Raw genomic sequence first — 24,708 nt, forward strand, 5'->3', positions numbered from 1 at the left:
TAGATGTGTTTACTTACACTCAATTGTAATACTACCTGTACTGTGTACTTCTGATGTGTATTGAGTGAGTGGGTGTCTGTCTACTTTGTAAAAGAATAAACTAAAGACTCTTAAACTGTGTGTGTGGTCTCACATATTATGCACCTTTAAACCCCCTCTGAGTAATTCACCTTAAACTCAAAAATTTGCAGATTTATTAGACCAAATTAGGCCTCAAGGATGATAAAATTAAATATATAATAAAAGGTAGTCCCACTCCCAACTTCACTGAAACACCACAGTAATATGTGTGATAAAGTGTCTTTACACCCACGCAGGTGTTTTCAGTTACTCTGGCTGATTAGACTTCCGCTCAGGTTAAAGATGGCAGGTGAGCTTTGATGGGAATGATAAAGGTGTAATTTGTCCCCCTCCTAACAGGTGCAACAAAACTAACAGGAGACTCAGGAAGATGTCACTCAATTACAGTCTTTACACGCCAACGCAGTCCTGAAGAGAGGTTTAATCAACCAGATTAACTGATAACACCTGTTTGGGTGTTCAGAGGCTTTAACAAGGCATTTAACACCTTTACGGTCTCAACTTCACTAAAACACAACAGTAAATGAGTTAAAGATGCATTAAACACGTGTACCTAACAAACTCCAATGAATTCAACCATATAGAAACACAATGTACTGGTGGGCCCACGCTCTAAGCAAAACACATTTTGGTAAAAATACCCAAATTAAACCCCCAGATGCTGGCGTGCGTTGGCCCACAGATATACTTAAAGTAACAGCGACTGCAACTCACTGTGTTTAGAAACTTAAATATTCTTGTCCAAGCGCCTTAACACCAAAAACATAACATTACATTGACTTTCTGGAGCTTCTATCAGTCCTCACACCGAGAGAGACAGCGGGAAACTGATGAACTCCTCTCTCACACCCTTGCATCACCCTCAGTTGTTGATATCCCGCCACCCTCAGCCAATCAGAACTTGACGTTGCCTCACAAGCTCTCACCTCTCACCCACCACCACCACCACCTGTATGCTGCATTCATGGTCATCAGTAAATTACATAACTCCCCATAGATAGTTACAGACATTCAAACACTACATTATACACATAAAAACGTGGAAAATATACGATTGTTTGTGAACAAAATAACCCCGGGGGTCAGCATGTTTTAGCAGGTATAATGTTGAACATGATCATCACTGACTTAGGGTGTTAGCATGCTTATATTTGCTAATTAGCACTAAACACAAAGCACATCTAAGGCTGATGGGGATTTCATTGGTTTTGCATAAACCAAAAGAAGGCCTATTGCATTTTTATTGGGATTAGTATTGGATTATTATAATTATTTGGTTATTAAAGTTCACCCTGAGGGGGACATGAACGTCTGAACCAAATGTTATGGCATCCCATCCAATCAGTTGTTTCACTCAAAACTACAAAAAGTGAACTTCATGGTGGCGCTATAGAGGAAAGGTCAGAGGATCACTAACGTAATTAGGATTCATCCTCTGGAAATCATGAATGTCTGGACCAAATGTCATTGCAATCTATCCGCTAGGTTTGAGGTATTTCAGTCAGAGCGCAAGCACGACTATAAAACGTCATTCACATGTAATACATTACACATTGCACATGCAACATTTATCAAAGAATTGCAATACGTTTTTTTCAACATAGTGCTGTCTACCCCAACTTGCCTTTCCTGTTTCTGTAGATAATTGCACCAACTGAAGCTAGAAAGAATTGTAAGTGCAATGTAATCCGGGCATAATCAATGAGGTAAGCAGGATGGCATGCACAGTGTTTTAATGAGAAAACCTAGGAGAACAGTTAATCTAGTAATGACTTCTGAATAACATGTCCTGCTGTGATGAAACACCGCTGTGTATTGAGCTGTGTGGAGCAGAGTTAAACTAATAAAAAGTGGCAGTAACAAGGAGACTTATCTCAAGCTCTTTTTCTCTCTCAGCCCCCCCTTGTGTAAAAAAAGAAAAAAAGAAAAAAGAAATCCCCTGTGACTGGAAGAGGCGTTTTTCTTCTGAGTGGTTGCTAGCAGGAACCAGTGTCCATGGCTTTGGTTAGCAGGCCCTGAGGAGGCAGCAGGCAAGGGGAGGCACCGGGGCAGAGAAGATGGATGGCTGTGGAGACCGAAGCTGACAGCGTGTGTGAAAAGCAGCTCTCAGGTGCTGCACCTGCCATCCATCTCACTTCTGACCAGGCAAGGCAAGAGTGGCACTGTTCTTTCACCTTTTACATACTCTTCATTCACTCACACACACACACACACACATGTGCATGCACGTAAAAATGTGACCACACAAATTGGTACACAAATAAGCTGTTGGCCCTTGGCCTTCATCAATCAGTCTCCCTTCTTTAGGTATTTGTAGTTTTCTTTAAACTTATTTGAAAGATCACAGAGCCATGGCCAACAAGGGAAAGTAAAACAATGACGCTATTCGAAAAGGTTAAAACATAATACAGTGAAACACAGACTGATCAAAGACCTACGAAATAGATTGTATTCTGTGTGAGCCACACAAGCCTGGACCCAGATGCATTTCGTCACCACGGCTGCTATCGAAATGCCACAGCACATAGGGTTTATAATTGCTTCCCTGATATAATTTGTGTTACCATCTTTGGCTTTGTGAGTGCATCACTGCGGGGCCACGGCACCACCGGTGAACCCCAGTGCAATCGGAAACAGATGCAATCGTTAATTATGCAGGCAAATGCCCGCCGTTTAGCCAGTCTGATGGCCAGCCATCGGCAACGTGCTTATCGTACTTATGGAGCAGTTTAGGGAGTTGGGGGAGACGTTCATGCCAACACGGCTGCCAGATGGCAGGAACCACGGCACTAAAAATGGATGTGAAAGTCCTATTTGTCACACAGATGAATGATTAGGCTCCCTAGTTGAAGAGCTCACTGACATCGTGTCTTGTTGATACAGCAGCTCAAGTTTATTTATTGCCGCACTGCTGCCTTTAAATGAATCCCATAGAACAAGACAAACTATTGTGCATTTAATTGCCGTTCAGAAAAAGAAAAATTGTGACATCATACTTCTTGCCACTCAACCTCCCGGGCACACACTAAAGGCATCATCTAATTACCCTTCACATGGCTGTGTGATTACGATAGTTTATCTGTGACCTTTATCAAACTCTCACTGAGGATGACAGGTTCATTTCGCGGGAACGGACAGGTGTGGCTTGTCTTCTTCTCAATCGACCTCAAATTTGTATGTCCCTTGACTCCAGCTATAGACATCAATAACAGGTTTATCATGCTGATGAGAGAGTATTAAGCAAAGCTTAATGGGACATCCAGACAGTGATAAAGTACACAGACAGCTGTTGAGGATCGGATGCACACGGCTTGTTAATGTGCTGATAAGCTGGGGGAGGGGAGCGCTGTGTTACTGGATATGTGAGGAAGAGGAACGCTGAGTGTATTATGCCATGTTTATGGGATGCAACAAAATTAATTTAGGATTTAGTCACATTTACATACTATATATAGACACAACTGCCCATCACACCAGTGTAATTACTACAAAGCTTCCTAACAAGACAGCGAGGAGAGGAGAGGAAAGGAGAGAGGGAAAGGAAAGGAAAGGAAATTAGATGAGAGGAGAGGAGAGGAGAGGAGAGGAGAGGAGAGGAGAGAAGAGGAGAGGAAATGAAAGAAAAGGAAGAAGAGGAGAGGAAAAGAAAAGAAAAGACAGGAAAGGAAAAGAGACGCTATCTTTCAGCTATCTGCTTTTGGTTCAGAAATATGTGTGACTGAGTAAATGAAATAAAGCAGCAATGATGAAAAGTGACAGAATGAAGAGGGGAATTCAGAATTTCTTTTTTGGCCTCATTGTTTCAGCAAAAATCAAGAGACGGAACGTAAAAGGAACCCAGCTAAATAATTCAAACACATTGTCTAAACTTTAAAAAACATTCACACAAAGGTCTGTAATGCAATTTAACGATTCTCAGATTCTCCTGGCAGACAACCCATAAAACGTGGGATGAAACACCTTCAGCATCATCATTTCTTTGTTTACTTGTGGTCGACCCGAAAGAAACTGAATGACCCAAGAGAAATGTAGAGAGACTCCAGCAGACTCTGAAACCTGAGGAGCGCAGGTGCATCCATGCACAGCTGTCGGCAATCAATATTTACCTATTCCAGCATTCACAATTGATTCGAGTAAGAGACTGAATACAGGGCCAGGTGAATTAATAATCCATGACTGTCCCCTCACCTGCTCACCTCCGCTCATTCCAAAGTCGGAAGTAACTCAGAAATGATTTATTTTTCAGGAAGTATTGATTGTGTACCACATTGTTTTTCAATCTACAAGGAAAGGCTGTAACTATTGTCCAGGAACTAACACACTTTTGGATAAGCTGCCTTCAAGGACTTCCTTGTTGTTGTCAGGACACTGTACTGGACGTCATGCAACAACGCTGCAAACAGCAACAAAGATGTTCATTTATTATATATATATATTAAAGAGGATCTATTATGCTTATTTTCCGATTCATACTTGTATATTGGGTTTCTACTAAGGCTGTCAATCGATTAAAATATTTAATCACGATTAATCGCATGATTGTCCATAGTTAGTCGCAATTTTATCTGCTCAAAATGTACCTTAAAGGGAGATTTGTCAAGTATTTAATACTCTTATCAACATGGGAGTGGGCAAATATGCTGCTTTATGTAAATGTATGTATATATTTATTATTGGAAATCAATTAACAACACAAAACAATGACAAATATTGTCCAGAAACCCTCACAGATACTGCATTTAGCATAAAAAATATGCTCAACTCATAACATTGCAAACTGCAGCCCAACAGGCAACAACAGCTGTCAGTGTGTCAGTGTGCTAAATAGACTATGACTTGCCCCAAACTGCATGTGATTATCATAAAGTGGGCATGTCTGTAAAGGGGAGACTCGTGGGTACCCATAGAACCCATTTTCATTCACATATCTTGAGGTCAGAGGTCAAGGGACCTCTTTGAAAATGGCCTTGCCAGTTTTTCCAACATGGTTGGTACCAATGGATTCCTTTGGTTTTTCTAGTTTCATATGATACCAGTATCGTCACTCTAGCTTTAAAACTATAAGCTACAACCTAAAAATTGCAAGTTGTGTTAATGCATTAAAGAAATGAGTTACTTTGACAGTTTAGTAACCTAGTTTCTACTCGAACATGTTTAAATGCATTAATGTTCAAAAAATGGTTTACTTTTCTCATGCTGGCTGTGCTGCAGCACCTCTTTTCATCCTCTGTCTGAAACGTTTGAGCGAGAAAAGCCCAGTCTGTTCTGATTGGTCAGCTGCCCCACAGTTGTGATTGGTCAACCGAACGAAACTCTTCGGACTCTACTCCAGCTCCACTCTAACTGGCTTTGTTTGAGGGTGTGTCAAACTAGCCGCTAGCCAGGTATTATGCAAACTTGTTACTTGGTGACATCACTATATTACGGAAGAAAAGGCAGTTCAGGAGCAGTGTTTCTGTGGGGGAGAGTAACTCCCTTTAGTGTGGACTTTGGACTTTGTAACTTTGCGGATCTTTTGTACAAAAAGTTATATGCCACACTAAAGGAAAGGGAAAAAGCACAAAAGTAGTTCCTCTTTAAGTGAGATCACATGTGGAGGAAGGATTTATGACATACTTTACTCATGATCAAAATCTACACACAAACCAAATGAATAACTGAGACTACGTATTTCACACCTCCAGACAGTCCATTATTCACCGGCTCAGAGTAAAGCAGATAGTGTATAGAATAATAACACAAAAATCAGTCTCTAATCAAGTAAGCGTAAATCTCTGCTCGTCTGCTCTGACAGCTAACCTCGACAAATCGAGCTATGCTGCAACGTGGTTCTGTTTGATCTCCGTCTGGATGATGATAATAAAAGGCATTACGCCGCGGATGGCCTTGAAAACCATCCATGAAACGGTGAGAGCGAGATGGAGGCATTTAATTCATATCCAGTTTTGAGGTGCCAATCTCCCATGTTGCATCATATCACCTTGAAAAGGGAGCAACAGCTTGACATCTTGAAAGAAAGCCATGAGAACAGACTATGTTTTTAGTTTTCCTTTGTTCATTTGTGTATTTTTTCCTCCAGAGGATAATGAGTCAGGTGGTTGAGGCATTCGTTCTTTGGAAATATATGAGTACATATCTTTAAAATGTGTACAAAGTTAGCCTCTATTACCAAAGAGGCCACAGAGACCTCCAGAGGATGAAACTACTGCTTTAAGATAGAATCAAAAAATCTCTCATCTCCCATCAAACGGGAACATTTTGCTTCGCAAAATGAGAACAGAGCCTTAAATTAAATTGAGCAATGCTGGTAATCCCTGTGATCTTCACACATTCAATAGCACAGATCCCGAGCATACCCTTTAAATCACAACACGTGATCTTATTTGATCCATGTCAACCTTGATGACTACCACTCTTGGAGCAGCCCTTAATGTCATCATGTGCTCACTCAAACATGTTTTTTTCTAATTTGACTCGAATAATGTACCACAGTTCCCGGAGAGACTGTTAACCTCTTGTCATATTTTCAGAGAAAATGCCATAATACATGTTAAATCTAATTTCCTCCAATATTCCCTTATCTCTGATAGCACAGGATGTGAGCAAGAAGTAGAGAAGAGGACTAATACTGTTAGTGAACAAAATGAATTCTTATTAACCAATTACTTTGGACTTCATTGAAATTGCAGAGCCCTCTGAAGAGATGGTAGTACGTCACCTCAGTGTTAACCTGACCTGATGGTTTGTTACACAGAACCATCTGAGAAGCCGTCATGGAGAGGTGAAGTCCCTCCCGTTCTGGTGGATCCCATGGGACCTTATTTCGGAAAGATTATGAACAGTAGTCAACGGCGAGACACAAATATCTCTTTGATCCCGTTTGAATTGCGCCATGAATCACACATATGATGTTCGTCAATTTAAGACATATTTTTTCAAGTCAAGAAAGTAGCAGTTGGTTGTAGGTTTGTCGTAGTATCATTTAGTTTTGTGTGAAACCGCTCAGTGAACTACATCTCTCGTCTCGCACAATATACGTCACCAGTTAGTAAGCTAACTTAGCTATGACGCACAAATGAAACTTTATCTTTCCTGATGTGTTTTATCCAGCGACTCCTCGTCTTTTTATCAGCTGGGAAGCGAAAGAACGAGCGAGACCCGTTGCTGGTGTGAGTACATCCCAGTACGAAACACACAAGCATCGTAGTTTCAGCGGGAGAGACGTCACTTACGACTTTTGGACGTGTAGTCTTTCTAATTACATATTTTCAAAGTCTGATACTTCAACAGTTTTACAACAAACTACGACTTTCTTGACTTGCAAAATTATCTTTTAAATTGACAAACGGGATCAAAAAAGTTGACTAACTTTCATATTTTTTCCGAAATAAGATCCCATGGTGGCCCATCATGGTGGCCGCGGGACTTTAGATCTCTATTGGAAACTGTTTGGAAAAGGGCAGGCACCTTCAAATAATACTTGGCAGGTGATTGGATGAAGCATCTGTCAATCAAACTTTTGCAGAAGGCAGTCAGGAGAAGAGCAAAAAACATGTTTTCCATTGAGAAAAGCCTTCAGTGCTGTTCTTTGCTCTTCTTTCAATGAAGAAATACTCTCCAGTTCTGATATAACTGATGCTATTGCAGCATCTACGCTAACCTCTTCGGGGCCGCCGTTGTTATTTAGAACCTATTTAGTGTCGTCACACACACACACACACCTAAGCTGCCAGTAGCTCCTCACAGGACGCTAATTGGTCCATGATCTGGCTTGCCGGATACAAAATCATTACTTGAAGCCTGACAAGATGGATTATTGCGTGATCTTGTGACGAGAATCCAGCTGCCGTGCAAGGTAACCTGTATAGTCATGCATCTTTAAATACAGCCAGTCTGACCACTACAAACTGAGAGGCAACAGAAATCACAGTCTTACCTGAGAGTGAAGTTAGTCAGCTGAGCAGAGCTGGCCATGAGTATGTAGAAGGTGGCGATATCAGTCTTCTTCAGCGGTTTGGAGGACGTCCGTATGACAATAGCATTGCCGAGCTTGAGCCGAGAAAGCGTCGCCATTCCTTTAGGCACCTGCAGGAGACGCACGCTGCCAATCCTCTGCATGGGCGTGACAGGAACATACTCTGCTGCCTGCTGCTGCTGCTGCTGCTGCGAGCCGCCCAAACGACTTCCATCCGCAGAATTACACTTCCCATTGACTTTGGGTTGCGCCTGGTAGTACAGCTCCACAGGGTTCCCAGTAGTTGGGTCCTGCCTCTCCCTGCTGGTGCCCTCTGACCCCGGAGCAAACCAGCCAAGAGCGGGAGCCAGCTCAGCCATGCAGGTTCCTCTGTCGCCTCCCATGGCACAGGAACCCCTCACCTCCTGTGTCTGCCAGAAAGCATACACTGTCACACACGGTAGCTCATCCATGGCTCCTTCCCCCCTGCCCCAGTCCCTCCCCGCAACATAGAAGAGCACCCGCACTTTGGGCTTGGATGAGAAAACCCGAGGCGTCAGCACAAAGGCCTGGATTTTCCAGTTGAAGGTAAAGACCTCTGGAGCGTTGAAAAGCTGCACAGACTGGACCAGATCTCGAGGCACAAGCTTCTCCGTGGACATAGTGCTGTAGCTGGCGTTGACAGCTGGCTGCCGGCTGGCTCTTAAGATAACAAAGGGCTGCGTGTGACTCTGCATGCTGGAGTTCCTCATGAAGTCCTGCCCAGCCTCTTTTAGGAAGAAGTAGTCAGCATCTCGCAGCTCGTAGTTGACCGGCAAGAAGACGGGAAAAGGCACTGGGCTTTTACTGTCAGTCAGCTCTTTACTGCTCAAATCTGTAAGGTAAAGATAGGAAATTACACTAGGCTTATTAATGGGAACATGTCATAGTGCCACATTTCTAAGCAACTAGAATTCCACTTGAAACAACAACAGAACTAAGGAAATGAGTTCCCTTTCATTTGAGAATAAAATACTGTGAAAAATAGAGTTCCAGGAACTAACACTTGAGCACAGAAAGTCAGCCAAGGCCAACTGATCAACTGAGTGGGGCATCAGTGTATTACACTAAAAGGCCTTTGAGCTTAAATTCCTGTAACAGAGCACAAAGGTGAAATATTGTAAATTAAAACAAGGGAAGATTAAGAGTGTTTTCGTTTCTGAGGTTAGGACAGAGCAGTTGAACTCTGTGACTTTGCTTAAAGACTGAACAAAAAGTACTGGTGTGCGGCGGGCTGAACCTTATGTTTCACCCTCCCCACCACATATAAAAAAAACATGTTTAATTGTGTATCCCAATTTAATCTAAATAGGACTTTTAATGAGCAGCACAATTTACACATTAATAAACTTCTGATATAGAGACAATTGAAACAGTGTTGCTGGTAAAGTGCACCTTAAAGGGACAGTGTGTAGGATTTGGCGACGTCTAGTGGTGTGGTTGCAGACTGCAACCAACTGAGTACCCCTCCGTTCATTCCTCCCTTTCTAAGACTGCAGCAACATGAGCTGCCAATTTCAAAACCGTGGTAACGCAGTTCGCCTCGCTGAGACATCATCCTTAATAACATAATAACACTACTTTAGGAGCAACGGAAGTCAGGCGGAGGCTGGCGGTACCACGGTTTTGCACCCTGCGGCTCACGTTACCGCGGTTTCACAAGAGTGTCGGAGAACTACGGTGGCCTTCAGGTGACGTAAAAATGCAAAAGGCTCTCTTTAGAGTCCGTTTTTGGTTTGTCCGTTCTGTGCTACTGTAGAAACACAGCGGAGCAACATGGCGGACTCCGTGAAGAGGACCCGCTCCCTATGTAGATATGAAGGACTCATTCTAAGCTAACGAAAACACAATTCCTATTTCCAGGTGATTATACACTAAAGAAAACATACTTATTAATATTATATTTAATTTCTGCCAATAGATCCCCCGAAATGCTACACACTGTTCCTTTAATGAACAAGTTAAAATCGTCTTTTTGACATAACAATTTACCAAACTATTAACTACGTTTGCAAAGGATGGCTGAAATTAAATATAATCTTGGGATTAGAAAAAAAAGTAAAAGACCTTACTTTCAGCCAAAAGAAAAATTACAATACCCATTTTTTGACCCCCTAATAATATTCGTACAGTCCCTAAATAATATCCAGGTAACTAATCATGTCACTGAAAGATAATATACCATAGAATTTACTTTTCAAAACATGTTTACTATTACTGGAATGTAAGTGTCCAGTGATTCAATTGACTTTAAAATCATTGCCTGTCATATTATAATGTTATATTTCCATATTTCCTTTCCACTGCCCCAGTTTCCTGTCTCTCGTGGATGATCAGATCAGCTTTTTCTACATAGAGAAGAAAAATGGGATCTGGTACATCTGGCACAAGGTTGAAACCAGCCATCAAAAACTGGGATTAAAATGGCTTTTGAGATTGTCAGCAGGCTGTGAATCCCCAGCAGATCCTCCATGTAAACGTGTTTTACTCCACCACGTGAAGTAAAAGAAGATGAGACCACATTCTAATAGAAAAATATTAAGCTAACTAAAACAGAAATACATGTGATATATCATTCAGTAAGATGTGTATTCATGCATGGGTTGCTTTGTGTTGGACAGCACACCAGCACAATGATCACAAGGATTACTGGCTCACTGTTAAATACTGATCACAAGTGCACAGAATGACCTTTTTATAAGAGTGAGTAAAAACAAACCAACAGCATAAATATTCTCTGATCTGGTTTAAAAGCTTAATGGGAAGTGTTTGTCTCGGTGGACACGAGCGGAGGTCGCCCGGCCATCATGTGTCCTCATTAAACGTCCATTTTGATAGAATTATGAAGATTACAGCCTCTGACCTGAGTGTACACTGTTTATCTGGTGGCTAATTGCCCTACTTGGTGAATTAAGGACAAAAACACGGGTGTTTACTTTGCAGATTATGACAAAATGGATGAAGCTGCATTAGCACGGTGCAAAAACAGCTTCATCTAAACAAATCATCATCCCACCGGTACAGCAACGCTAACAATGTCTTACAATGTGTCGCCAGATAGAGAGTTGTCTGTCACTGAATTATTAATTGTTATTTATACGACGAGGATGGTGTGAAGCTTTTCTGTGTCAACATCAGTCGGCATGTCCCTTTTGGCGTTTGACGGGTCCGTCTATCATGGCCTCTCATGCGTTTCATCCACTCTGGCAAAAGAGCCTGTCACGATGGCCTGACAGCAATGACTACACTGTACGTGTCAGAAACATGTCAACCCGGCAGCCATCAGAGGAAGACAACAGCATCTTTTTTTTCCTCTTTCTCTCTCTTCCAGAGTGTCAGTCATGTTCGCTGAGTGGGCGACGCGCCGCATGAGGCCGGGACAGGAGCCGGGAACGTGGCTGTCCTGGCTTAGCCTACCAGTGGCCACAGTGACAGATGTGCTGTTTAATACCAGAGCTGGCAGCGGCTCCGGCTGGAGTGAATATAAACTGGCTCACTGTCTCCTGGAGGGAGGATGCACACTGCCAATGTAGCTACAAAGTGCTTCACATGCGACCTCATCCCTTTACAGTTTGGGTTTTGATGGGTCATCTGTACTCCCCTTGTTATTTCTTTTCATTTCAGAAAACTCAAAGGAGAAAAAATAACCATACATACATAGCACACACACACATCTATTTGCAGGCACTGTTTGTTTATGACGCATTCTTCTCCATTTGCCAACATTTTGGATCTTTAACAAGTAGCCAATGTAAGCAAAACTGCACTTCTATGGTCCTCTCATCTCATCGCGATGAGAGTACTGCCCTCCTCGACTGATAAACATGAAAGCAAATCCGCCGCACCAGCTGTCCCAGCCTCTCAAATCACTCATTTTCAAGACCCTGAGATCCTCTTCCTCCTTGGCTGAGTCAGAAAGCATCAGTGTTGCCGTGCAGATGCTACAAGCGCCTCTAAAAGCCACCTCTCCAAGACAAGACTGCTCATTTTAAATGCCTTGCGTTGCTTTACTTTTTACTCTTTTTTCTCTACAGTATGTAGGTTAAGTGCTTTCTATGCGGGGTAAAAAAAAAAAAACAGGAGATTCTCTTTATGGTAGGGTTAAAATCACATGTTGCTAATCAAATCAAATCAAAAACTGCTCCCTGTAGGAAATTAGATTATGGAGTTGCTCATTTGAAACTAACACTATTGTACCTCTGAGCGATGGCTCTCCATTTTTTTTCCAAAATGTGACTTTTCATGTGTACAATATTCCTCAGTTGCTCTGTGTTTTTAGCCACGCGTATGAAGCAAATACAGTCCAATAAGGGCTTTACTGCCATGAATTAACATGGACACGGAGAGTAAACATGGTGTAGCTGAGATTTGTTCTGTGCCGTATCTAACTGCAAAGTTTACTTAGGGATTAAGACTCACAGATCCATTTCAAAATAATGTTCCTCATCACCAGTTTTAATAAAAACACTGTTGTGTCTAATGAGCTACATTTTGCCCCGCGGTTTGCCCTCAAGGCTCTTTATTCAAATAGTTTCACATCAGCCGACTTCTTTTCAGAGCGCTTTTCTTTTAGCATTATTTCTCCAATTGCAATCAATCTTTGTATTATTCTATTAAAGTGCAAAGGGACCTCTGTGAATTCTAATGTGCAGTAATGACTTTTGCCATATGTGCAAAACAGCTTGCAGAAGTGAATCGACTCCCAACAGCATCGCAGAGGACAACAATGGATGTCTGCATTTTAATCAGTGATTGAGAGCTTTTTGTGTCTCAAAGTTTTTCTGTCATGCTGTCTGTTAACGGTTTTTGTTCACATTGTTATGTTAGTGTTATGGATCACAACGCACTCATGATGAATATTTTAAAATAAGAAAGGGTTGTCAATGGCCCACATGCTAATAAGAATAATTAAAGCTGAAATATGCAAGATTGGAGAACACTTAATATGATTAAAAAAATATATTTTTATAAACGGTCGCTATATCCTGACAGTAGTGCATGAGACAGATAATCTGAAAAAATCATCATGTTCCTCTGTGTCCTCCGGTGCTCCTAATGGCATCTGCAAGATTTAACAGACTGGAAGAAAACAACCAATCAGAGCCGAGCTGGAGGTCTCAGAGCAGCTGTCAATCACTCGCAAACTCCGATCAAACGGTCAAACTAGGCAGCGCTGATCAAATATGAATCAATATTCTGTTACTGTAATGCCTATTTCTCTCCTCAAATGTTTTCAGAAACATCTTGTAGTGTACTGTTTAGCTGTAAAATGAGAAAGTTTGTGACCCGGCAGCCACGTTGTGATCAGTTGAGGAAATACCAAGCACCGCCCGTCAGCCAGAGCAAACTTTCTCATTTTACAGCTAAACTGTACACTACAAGATGTTTCTGAAAAGATTTGAGGCGAGAAATAGACATTAAAGTAACATAATATTGATTCATATTTGATCAGCGCTGCCTAGTTTGACCGTTTGATCGGACCTCGCGAGTGATTGGCAGCTGCCTCCTTTGAATGAACAGCCGATAGGAACGCTCTCTCTCTGAAATGACCTGTGATTGGCCAAAGTCTCCTGTCACAGGCTAGATTTTCTAAAGCCTGAAAACAGAGCCATGAGGAGGTGCAGAAGTCTAGTTTTCTCTCAGAACACTTGAATTACAATATGCTGAAAGGTTATTATGGAATTTTTGCCCAATGATGCAAAAAACATTCTGCCTACTGCTGCTTAGGGCACCTATAGCAGACACTATTTCTATCGTACAACTCATGTTAGCACTATGTGTTTTTATCTTATGGGCCGGCTGACCTTTCCAATACATCCGCCTTTAATAAAGCACCAAAAAGTCTCATTAGGATCTGACAGCTTGCTGATAAATAGGTCCTTAAATACAAAAGTTTGAGTCTTGAGACACAAAGTTTAGACACTTAGCGCTGACCTTGGGAGGAAAGACAAGCTGTTAGTGGGCCTACTCCCAGGATTTCTTTTTTTCAAAGTATCTTACAACATTGTGGTTAATTATCAAAGGGCATTTATAAAGTGGGAAAAACTGTGATTCACAAAGGTCTGGAAGACACATACTGCATGTTAGAAACATACAGTGTGCTGTCTGCTAGCACCTAATTGGAGTGTAGTGATCCCAATTAAATGAAAAGTCACTTTCTGAATTTGTGCTCTCAAATTTTAGGGTTTTTACCAATGAGCACGATGCATGAACCCAAAAAAAGATTAATTACATAGTGTTCAAAACTTTTTTTTATTTATGTTCTGTAGTCAAGACTCTCTTGCTGATTTGCTGTTGTGCCATTTACTTTATGTCATGCCAGTGAATTATGTGCTGACAGCAGTGGAGCTGCCAAACAGACCTGGTCCTATACACAATAAGAGTTAGACTACAACACTTCTTATCAGTCAGATCTCATTGACTCAAATGACGCAATCATATTCTCATCTTACATGAAGTGCTTTTTTTTTTTTTTAAACAAACATACATAGAGGATGATCTGATCATATAGCATGTAATGCCCAGAGGGCCTGCATGGGTAATGAAGGGTGGAGAAGATAGGCAGAGAGAGAGAGAGAGGAGGGGGTTTAAGCTTCTGCAGTGATTGGTAGGGATTGCTACATCCAATGAGACTCTTAAAGCTGCTTCTGTTTTACCACAATGTCTCCATTTTTGTCATCCTTTTATCCACATAAATCAGCCAGCCAGCGTTTCCTGAAAATAGCCATCTACGAGGCAGTTATAGGCTTTACAGTAAATGCCTTTGTGATGTGCTTTTCTTTTTTTTTTCATTATCAAAGTTGAGGATTTAGATTGTCTGCTTCTTGTTTGTGAAAATTGTGTGTCCCGCATTCCTATCAGACATCTATAAAAGAAAGCAATACTTCCCAAGAGAAAGCAAAGTACTGAGCATTAAGGCATGGCTCAAGTTGTAATATAAACCCATCAAGCATTTTTTCTCCTCACCGGTTTCATCCTAAATGTTTAATGTCTCACTCTCTGCTGTGCTGTCACACACACCCCTTTGCCACAGCACACAGATGTTCATGTTTGGCTCACTGGAACCACTGTATCGCTGTGGAGTGAGATGTAAGTTTGTGGCACAAATGAGGACATTTATATATTATTTAGACTTCTACAGAAGACTGTTGGCTTTGCACAGAAAAGGCCCACCGCCCCTCATCGGTAACATGTGCAGAAGATTGACTGTTCTGTCTAATAGCTCACTGGTTTTCAGCTGAACATGAGTACAGTACCAGGCATGCCACTGAAAGAAGATTCACACTTCCGAAGGTGAAAACTAACAAAAGTACTGTAGCGTACAGAGCAATGGTGACATGGAACACTTATATCATTCAAGAAAATATCAAAAAATCTATTTAAAATATTATTGAAAAAACATCTCCTATAGCTGAACAGCTCTCTGTGTCTGCTGATATTTAGCTAACATCAAATCATAAAAGGTTTAATGTTGGATAAATACAAAGTCACGTTAATATTTATGGTAAAATAAGTTGTTCTGTTTTTGTATGTTTTTGTATTTTGACATAATATGCTATATGGTCCAACCACTAATGAATCATATTTACCTCTCTATACTCTGTGAATAGTATTAACTTGAACATATAGGTCCTGTCTTGTGTGTTGGGTTGTGTCTTGAATATTGTTGTGTTTTGTTGCTGTTGCTTTTGATGTTGTAGTCATTATTGTGTAAAGATTGTAATGTGATAATGTACTGAAATGTAGCCTAAAACAGTTCAAAGTGATTTGTAAGTGGACTCCAGGAAGAATAGCTGCAGCTAATGGATATAAACGAATAAAAGATGAAAGATGAAAGCTCATTAAATACAGTTTAGACATACAGTATGCATGCTTTAAAACAGTGACAGTCTCAAGAGGGATTCAGGTTAATTCACTGCACTTCATGCTCTTGTGCTCATCACCTCCTGCTGCTGGGCAGTTCAGATTGACACACGCACACACACACACACACAACAACAACACGCAACCCAATCTGCTTCCAGGTCACTTACTTACCTTGTGTGAGAATCGCTGTGATTGTTGCAAAGAATATCTGTAAGATCCTCCAGCTCTGGTGGTAAAAGCTCATTTTGGCACCCTGCGCAGTGAATGGCTGTTCCAGGCAAGTTCCCAGTGTCCGTGGTTTGGTTTGGTTTCAGCAGATCGTTTCATCCGTTCCTGCAGTTCGCACATTGAACATAATCACACCTGTGGGAGTATAAATTGTAGCGTATTAGTCCGCGCTGCTGCAGGTGACAGCGCATCGAGATCTGTTCATTTGGGCAGGTTTGTGCGTAAAAGTCGTGCGTAACGATCCTGGAGATCCTGGAGAGTCTTGAGCTGAAGCAGAGACTGCGTGACGGAGAAAGATCAGAATTAAACCTCTAACAAGTCCTTCAGATCAAGCCGGTGTCTGGGTCTCTCGGTCTGCCGTGACTCTGCGGTGTTAAACGGCTGTTAGCAGATCACTGACTGTCTTGTGCGCAATCCTCAGGGCACTAAACTCATCATCTGTCACCGTTCATCCGCTCAGGAACAAGCGTCCATCCAGTGCGCAGCTGGTGTAGGATTAACCCCCGCCTTGGTGTTGGTCTGACTGCCATGTTGAATCAAACGTGACATATTTTTAGTGTCTTACTGATTGTTGATCACTAAGTTTGTTAATGTGGGACTTCACTGTGTGTGTTGACTCAGAGTCAACATAGTGAAACCCACAGCCTATATATGGAGGATCTGTGTTTAAATCTGCAGAGGAAATTGGAAAAGCATGGATGTATAGTGGAAGTTATTCACCTCTCAATCTTTATGGTGTGAAGTTGTGAGAACATGTCATTGCTTTTCCCCATGTATCTGTTTTTATGTTTTTTATTTTTTCCCACTCACAATGTTGTTTGGTTACGATTGCCCAGAAATCATTATAGATATTTAAGTCAATATCCTCCTCACAAACACTAACCATACACTTCCACGCAACACACACACACATCCACACACATACTTATCTTTTTTGATATATTTACTGTATTGTTATTGTTGCTATTATGTATATCTTGTCCTAATTGTTTTCTATCACTATTACGTAATCATATTATTTCTTTATATTCATCTTGTCTCTAGGTGGAGGCTTCAGATAAACCCAGTGGGTTTTTTGCCTCTTCCTGCACTGTATATGCATTTATTATATTTTTTTGTTATGTTGTATAGTCTTAAATTGTGCAAAACAAATAAACAAAAATAAACAAAAAAAAAAAAAAAGTAGGATCAAACAAATGCAAACATCATAGGAATATTGTTTTTTGTATGCGTAAAATATATATAAATAAATGCTATTCTTAATGTGTAATTTATTTTAGTTTTACCTCATGATTGTTCCCTTATGATTAAGGTTTACTGAAACAGATACACCATTTAGAATAAAAGTGACTTGTAGTTTCCCCTGAATTTCCATAATTCCCTACAGCACTTGTTTAATATACTGTATATCATGTATATTTATTATTCTTCTCCCACAATTATGGATGATGTTCTACACAGAGAGAAAGGGGGGAATTGTAATCTCGACTGCATGTACTATAATAATGTCACTATCAATCCAACCAGGGCAACTCAGGCTAATTAGGACATGGTTGCATTGCACTTACCTCATTATTACTATTCATTCAAAATTTAGAGATTGATAAAGAGGAATAATAAATACAACCAAACATTAAGACTTTTACTGTTTTCTTTTATTGCCCATGAAAAAATAATTCCAGTGATATTTAGATTCTAATTGTCTCTGAGTGCTTGAGAGCATCAGGTGGGTTTTTAGTGCCCTCTGATGGTTAAGAGGAGTTTCTATATGTCAGTAAAGCAAAAGGTGAGTGGCTATATTGCTTGCCGTTCAGTTGCATCAGAAATTATTGGGGTTTCAACTCATTTTGGCTCATTTTGTGAACAGAGAACCTAGAATTTATATTCATGCATGAGTCCACATAATATTTGTATGTGCAGGTGCTGCATGGAAGAGATGCTAAAGCTCAACACGCTCTGTTTTTGCATGTTTTGGGAACGAAAACATGTATCAAATACAGCCAAACACAACATCAGAGTATTACCTTGCACAACTCAGTGGTTGAACTTGCTGACTTCTTTCACTCCAGCAAAAATGACTTGTTTGCAGACTTGTAGTGGTAAATGTAATGGGGGCTCTATTGACTAATAAAGAGGATTAACCAACACATCAACATAGAGAGTGTGTGACCGAACCTCACAGTATCTGGAGACGGGAGGAAGTTGCCACAAGCTACTGCTGTGAGCTTATTTGAGCTCCTCCCTGGCACTGCAGCACTGTGATAAGCGGCAGCAGCAGCTGTGTGTGTGTTGGGTTGCTCCAGTATGCTGTGTAGTGCTCCCGTAGGATAATTTAGATCCTTCCCTATATACCTGCTCCTCACACACACAGAAACAGTAACTACACTGTGTATTAAGAAAGGCTGAGAAGATTTAACCCCCAAAACTAGTGCTGAAGTTGTTGTAGCGGGTACAGATACACCCTCAATGTTGCATGCACATTCATACTCACAAATGCAGAACTGGAGGCTGCATGAAGAGGACATGGATACTTGTCATATATGCATACAAATATCCACATATATTTCATGAAATTCAGCAGGTCTTATTAGCTGAAAGTAAACAGAACCACATTTTCTATGTAAATGAAATGGTTTTTACGAGAGGAATTGGCAGCTGAATGCTTGAGTAATCTCCCAACCCAATCTTCATTAAAACAGCAGAGGCATGCTCCTGTAAGGAAACAGCCTTTTTAGTAATCTGATGTGGTGCATAGGGGGAATCACTTGTCAGAAGCATCACACATTCACCCATCATTTAACATGACATGAAGCTGTGCAAAAAAAAAAAAACATATCTAAATTTGTGACCTTCCTCCGGCGACTCTTGAAGAGAAAGCATTTGCAATAGCTCGCAGACGCAGAGGCAACATATGGTGAAACCTGTCAAGAATATGTTATGAACACTTAAAGGACAGAGAAACAACACAGGCCTCCGGATATGCAAGTTAGGACGTCGACATAGATGGATGTCATGGCAGAGATGTGCCAGAGTGGGGAGAGTGGCCATAAACTGGTGATAGATGTGAGTGCCACAAGGAAGGGAATGTGTTTTCAATGTACATCATCCTTCTGTTTGACAGATAGTGGGAGCTTCCGCTGAGGTGCATTTAGCCACACACGATGCTCTAATGTCCCCATTCTCATTTTCACTGCAAACTCAGAAAAGTGAGTGCACTAAAATTTACATATCTTTACAATAACATTGTTACTAACCATTGAAGGTTGAATATAGAGTATTCATGTGTGTGTGTGTGTGCGTGCGTGTGCGTGTGCGTGTGCGTGTGCGTGTGCGTGTGTGTGTGTGTGTGTGTGTGCGTGTGTGCGTGTATGTGGGTGTGTGTATGTGTGGACTGATCTGCATACTCCTGTCTTTCACTAAGCCTTTCCCGCTGGTCTATGAGTTCGCCCTGTTGGTCTTTTGCAACCAAAATGACACAAAAGGGTATAGCTAAGTACAAACGAATGCTGAAAAACACATTTTTAGGCAACCAAAATGATTATAATTAACTTTCATGAACTGAAAACACACTGTAAAAGGGTAAACATTAGACCAAAACACGGCAAACTCCCAGACTGGACAACACCGACCTGTCAATCACAAGGTAGCCCCGCCCTAAAGCATCCCCTGCTTTAGGGTCTATTTGACTTTAAATGGGACCATAATTTATTGAATGAACATCATGCAGTATTGAAGAAGACTTGAAACTAGTGATTGAGACCATAAACTCAAGTTTACAATGTTTACTGAGGTAATAAATCAAGTGAGAAGTAGGCTCATTTTCTCATAGACTTCTATACAATCAGACTTCTTTTTGCAACCAGAGGAGTCGCCCCCTGCTGGCTATTAGAAAGAATGCAAGTTTAACGTACTTCCACATTGGCTTCACTTCTCAGACCCTGAAGTTGCCAACTGGATACCACTCTCATATTTGTCCGTTAAAGGTGCAGTGTGTAGGATTTGACAGCGTCTAGCGGTGAGGTTTCAGATTGCAACCAACTGAAATTTCTCCCGTGTGCCAAATGTGTAGGAGAACTATGGTAACCTGCAAATAGATCCCCCTAAATGTTACACACTTTTCCTTTAAGTAGCTTCATGTAGCTTAGCATAAAAACTGGACATAGCTCGTCAGCTCATTTGCTTAATCCTTACACAAACCAAAGTGTAAAAAGTATGGCTGTCAAAGTTAACGCGATGATAATGCATTAACGCAAATTCATTTTAATGCCACTAATTTCTTTAGCGTATTAACACAAGCAATTTTTAGGTCATAGCAGGGTCAGTACTAGCTTGTTGTGAAGAACGCTAAATAATGGTAAAAAATGACGCTAAATTTTGGCGAGGAAAAGTGGCATGGTCATTTTTCAAAGGGGTCCCTTGACCTCTGACCTAAAAAAAATACAGTTTTCACAGCCGACAACCCAAAAGTTGTTGTTATTAATGAGATGATTACAGATCTATGAATCAGCAAATGGTTTATCAGCCACTATAAAGCCATAGGTTACATTATAAACACTATATAAAAGGGGCCTTGTTAAAAACGTTGTCTCTTTTTAAAGTTTCTCTGTAATTGAAAGACTTTAGCACCCCTGAAAAGAAATTTCTCACATGAAAGAATAACTTTCAGAGAACAACTATTTAAATTGCAAATCAACACGTTTGGGTCCTCGAAAATTAATCGTGAATCTTTGCCGTAACTAGATGGAAAGTTGTGTTCACAGCAAGTTTCACGCTGTTGATAAGCTTCTACTTCTTTGAATTGAGAGTTATTTTCAGTATTCAAGCTTTGACGTTCCTCACCGGAGAAATCAACACTTCTGCAAATATTCAAATCTGCTCAAGGTGTTTAATTAACTGTTAAGAACCCTGGTATCATGTTGAATTTTGAGACTCATTATTTTTCAGATTGCAGGGGGTCCTTTTACTACTTTGCAGGAAATTGTCCAGAATAAACAAGACTTTAGCAGATTCAGTAACAAAGAGACTGGCCTTACTAAAGTGTCAATTAGGAGGAAGGCGTGGTGTTTGCATTTTGCAGGTAGTGGTGGCTATGGCCAAACACAGGAACAAACTGCACGGCAAAATAAAAGCGTAATGCGAATAAGTATAATATCTTACAAGTCTCACTACACCCACTAACATTTCAGATCAAACAGTGTCATGTCAATACACGACACACAATTACAGCTCAGGATGCTCCCACCTCAGTGGGCTCCATCTATACTTCGTCACCCATTAAACCTTCAAAGAGAGTACATTGTTCAAACTGCAATGACTAACCATCCCTCTACTTATAGTACAAAAGCACACTTTTCCATTGTATTCTACGGTGGATAAAACGGCATAAGACAAATCTTTGATATGCTGGAAGTTTCTTCCTATTAAAAAACAGAGGAAATGGTTGGTGGGAGGCGACTGGAGGCTTTTTCATATTACTATACATGCCTGTGCAGTATCCACTGCACTCCCACGCAAGCTGCTCTCCAAACATTAATTGCAAGTCTGTAAAACTTGAAAGGTACATAGCAGAGACCTGAGCAAACAAGCTGGAATGGCTGAAATACACAAAGGAGACGGGTTCTTCTTTATTCCCCAGGGTCTTAGAGGCATGTAGGTTAGCCTTGTTCCAATGTCACCAAGAGACAGTCAGGCAACATGCATTAACCCATTTGTGCCTGCAACTGAAATTTTTGAAATCGGTCAAACCGTTTGAAAAGTGAGTTTTTCTTATCATACTATATCTATTCTTTGGGTTCATGGGAATACTGTTTTTGCAATAGACTCCATTACAGTAGTCCCATGTGTCCAAATACTGGTTATAGTATGATAAGAGAATAGCTGTGTGTCAGAAACTTCAAGGAGCACAATCAAGTATTTGGTATCTATGAACTCATACCAAGTTGAATATCAAAGATACGCACACATATGCAGTGTAAAAAAATATTTCATATGGAAAATATTTAATAAACACAATGTTAGCATTTTCCAAATTTTTCAAAAATTCCGAATTTGACCATTAAAAGTGATTTTTCATGTGATCTAAAAGTTGTACGATGATGATGATGGTGATACTTGTCCAATGTATTTCCGTACCAAATTTCAAGACTTTTGACCAATCAGAACAAATGAAATGGCATTTTCCCTTATCATACTAAATATAGTCTTTGGGAACAAATGGGTTAAAAGGACAGTGTGTAGGATTTGGCAGCATCTAGTGGTGTTGTTGCAGATTGCAACCAACTGAATACCCCTCCGCTCACTCCTCTCTTTCCAAGACTGTAGTAGCGTGAGCCGGCGAGTGCAAAAACGTGGTAACTCCATTCGCCTCGCTCAGAGGTCATCCTTACCATAATAACACTACTTTAGGAGCAACGGAAGTCAGACGGCGGCTGGCGGTACCACGGTTTTGCACTTTGCAGCTCACCAGTATCACAAGTGTGTCGGAGAACTGGCCTTCAGGTAACGTAAAAACGCGAAAGGCAAAAGTGTTTTTGCTTTGTCCGTTCTGTGCTACTGTAGAGACACGGCGGAGCAACATGGCGTACTCCATGAAGAGTACCCACTCCCTATGTAGATATGAAGGGCTCATTCTAAGCTAATGAAAACACAACAATTCTTAGTTTCAGGTGATTATACACTAAAGAAAACATAGTTATGAATTTTCCATTTCTGCTAATGTTATACACTGTTCCTCTAAGCCTGATCATAGAGGTGACTCTGTTTACAGATAAATACGATACAGTCCTTAGAATGTGCATCATCTCATGTGAAAGTCCTGCCAATGTTCTTGAGTAGAAATAGTGATGCTTACAACTGCAAATTTACTTATTAGTTCACTCCTTTATTTGAATAGCATTCTAATAGTTGTTTTTTCCAAACCCTCATGCAGAGAGATGCTCGCTGCAGTTTCCTAATCCAGCCCAAACTGGGCCGAGAGAGACAGCTCTCCAGCCGAAGAGGAGTTTGTTCAGCCTAATCTCCGCTGTGCGATGTGTGACTTCTTCCCCTGCTGTCGTACTCATGTAATCTGCTGTTTGTGCCGCTTTAAGTCCGGGGAGTAGCGAGGGGTTGAAGCGGGAGACTACATGATGGGAACTGTCATCTCTGTCCCATCGATGGGTGCTGCCAGTATCCTGCTAATCCCCGGAGTAATCCCAGCCACCACAACAGCGAAGTCAGACACACCATGGCAGAAAGGAAAGGGTTCTGCAGCCCTCTGCACAGCCAATACATACATGCTGTAGTGTACGCACACAGGCACACACACACACTGTTAACACGACGACAACAGCCACTTTAGAGGAAAATTGGCTCTCACGCTTGATGGACGACTGAATTGATGTTTACATGTCTCGACAAATAGCCAAAATGCATGAAGCAACTGAGGATCGTTTGCATTTTGAGTGAAATTGAGTCACTTCTCGGGTAAAAAAAAAAAAAATGACACAAGCATCCAATCTGGGATGTGTGTGATTGAGATTTGTGGCATATGCCAGTGTTGTCTTTCAGGACCTCTCAGGGGACATCTCATAAATACTGTTAGTTCATGAATGATGTCTCCAATTCAAAGAAGGAGGAGAAATGTTCTTACAAAAAGAAAGAGTCTGTTTCGATGGTTATGTGAAAGCGTAGGATCTTGAGGATCATTGAGCCGAGGAGATTATTCTAAAGACAAAAACATCTGATGTCACCTCCCTGTGTCGCCTCACAGCTGTCTGAAAAAGCAGAAACCAGATGGAATCTGACTGGGTGAAAACCAGATGTTTGCTTTCTGTGTAAAAGCTGCCTATTTCGATACAATCATTTCTCCTTTCTCCTGTTTTCTTTTTCGCCTAATGAGGAAGCTTTGATGTCTGTGAGAGACAAATAATTCTTACTGGAGGCTGCCTTCTTGACAATTATCCAAGAAATATGTTAACAATAGTGACATAAAACAATAATAAGATCTTGACATCTAAAGATGTGTTTTCGTTTAACGCCTGAAAGAAGAAAAGAATACATTTAAGGCAATTATCAAACACTTAGTTTGTTTCCTACCGAGATCATCTGTTACACCCTCATGTTTTAACAATCGTCTCATTCATTTCCAGTTTGGTTATCTTAAGGAGGTTGTAGGGGAAATTAAATCAGCGATGCAGTATTCAGGCCATAACATAGGTATCTCATGGAAGATTCATTATGATCTCATTCATCTATCATTTATTTCTACATTTGTAGTCATGCTAGCAGCACGGCTGTACGGATGGAAATGTAGGTCGCTCGGTCGGTCCATGCTTTGGTTTAGACTGAAATGTCTCACAACTATTGGATGGATTGGTACACACATGTATGTCCCCCTCAGGATGAATTGTAATCATCATGGTGATTGCGTCAACATCAGGTCAAAATTTTAATATGTCCATGTTTAATTTGGTTTATGACCAAATACCTGCTAATCACATTCCCATCATCCCTAGTTGCACTTTGTGTTTGGTGCTAATTAGCAAATGTTAGCATGACAA

At 40.9% G+C, this 24,708-nt stretch overlaps 1 protein-coding gene across 1 annotated transcript in view; it reads right to left on the reverse strand.

Moving 5' to 3' along the window:
- Positions 1-16,249, reverse strand: part of LOC119493106 (transmembrane protein 132D) — a 34,895-nt gene extending 18,646 nt beyond the window's left edge. Inside the window, exons 1-2 of the mRNA XM_037778160.1 lie at positions 16,112-16,249; positions 8,018-8,909 (exon numbers count right to left, since the gene is read on the reverse strand). Coding sequence (XP_037634088.1) covers positions 8,018-8,909; positions 16,112-16,184 — 965 coding nt within the window. The 5' untranslated portion in view covers positions 16,185-16,249. The remainder of the gene's footprint in view (positions 1-8,017; positions 8,910-16,111) is intronic.
- Between the last annotated feature and the right edge of the window lie 8,459 nt (positions 16,250-24,708).

This window comes from Sebastes umbrosus, chromosome 8 (assembly GCF_015220745.1).
Source record: "Sebastes umbrosus isolate fSebUmb1 chromosome 8, fSebUmb1.pri, whole genome shotgun sequence".
Lineage (NCBI taxonomy): Eukaryota > Metazoa > Chordata > Actinopteri > Perciformes > Sebastidae > Sebastes > Sebastes umbrosus.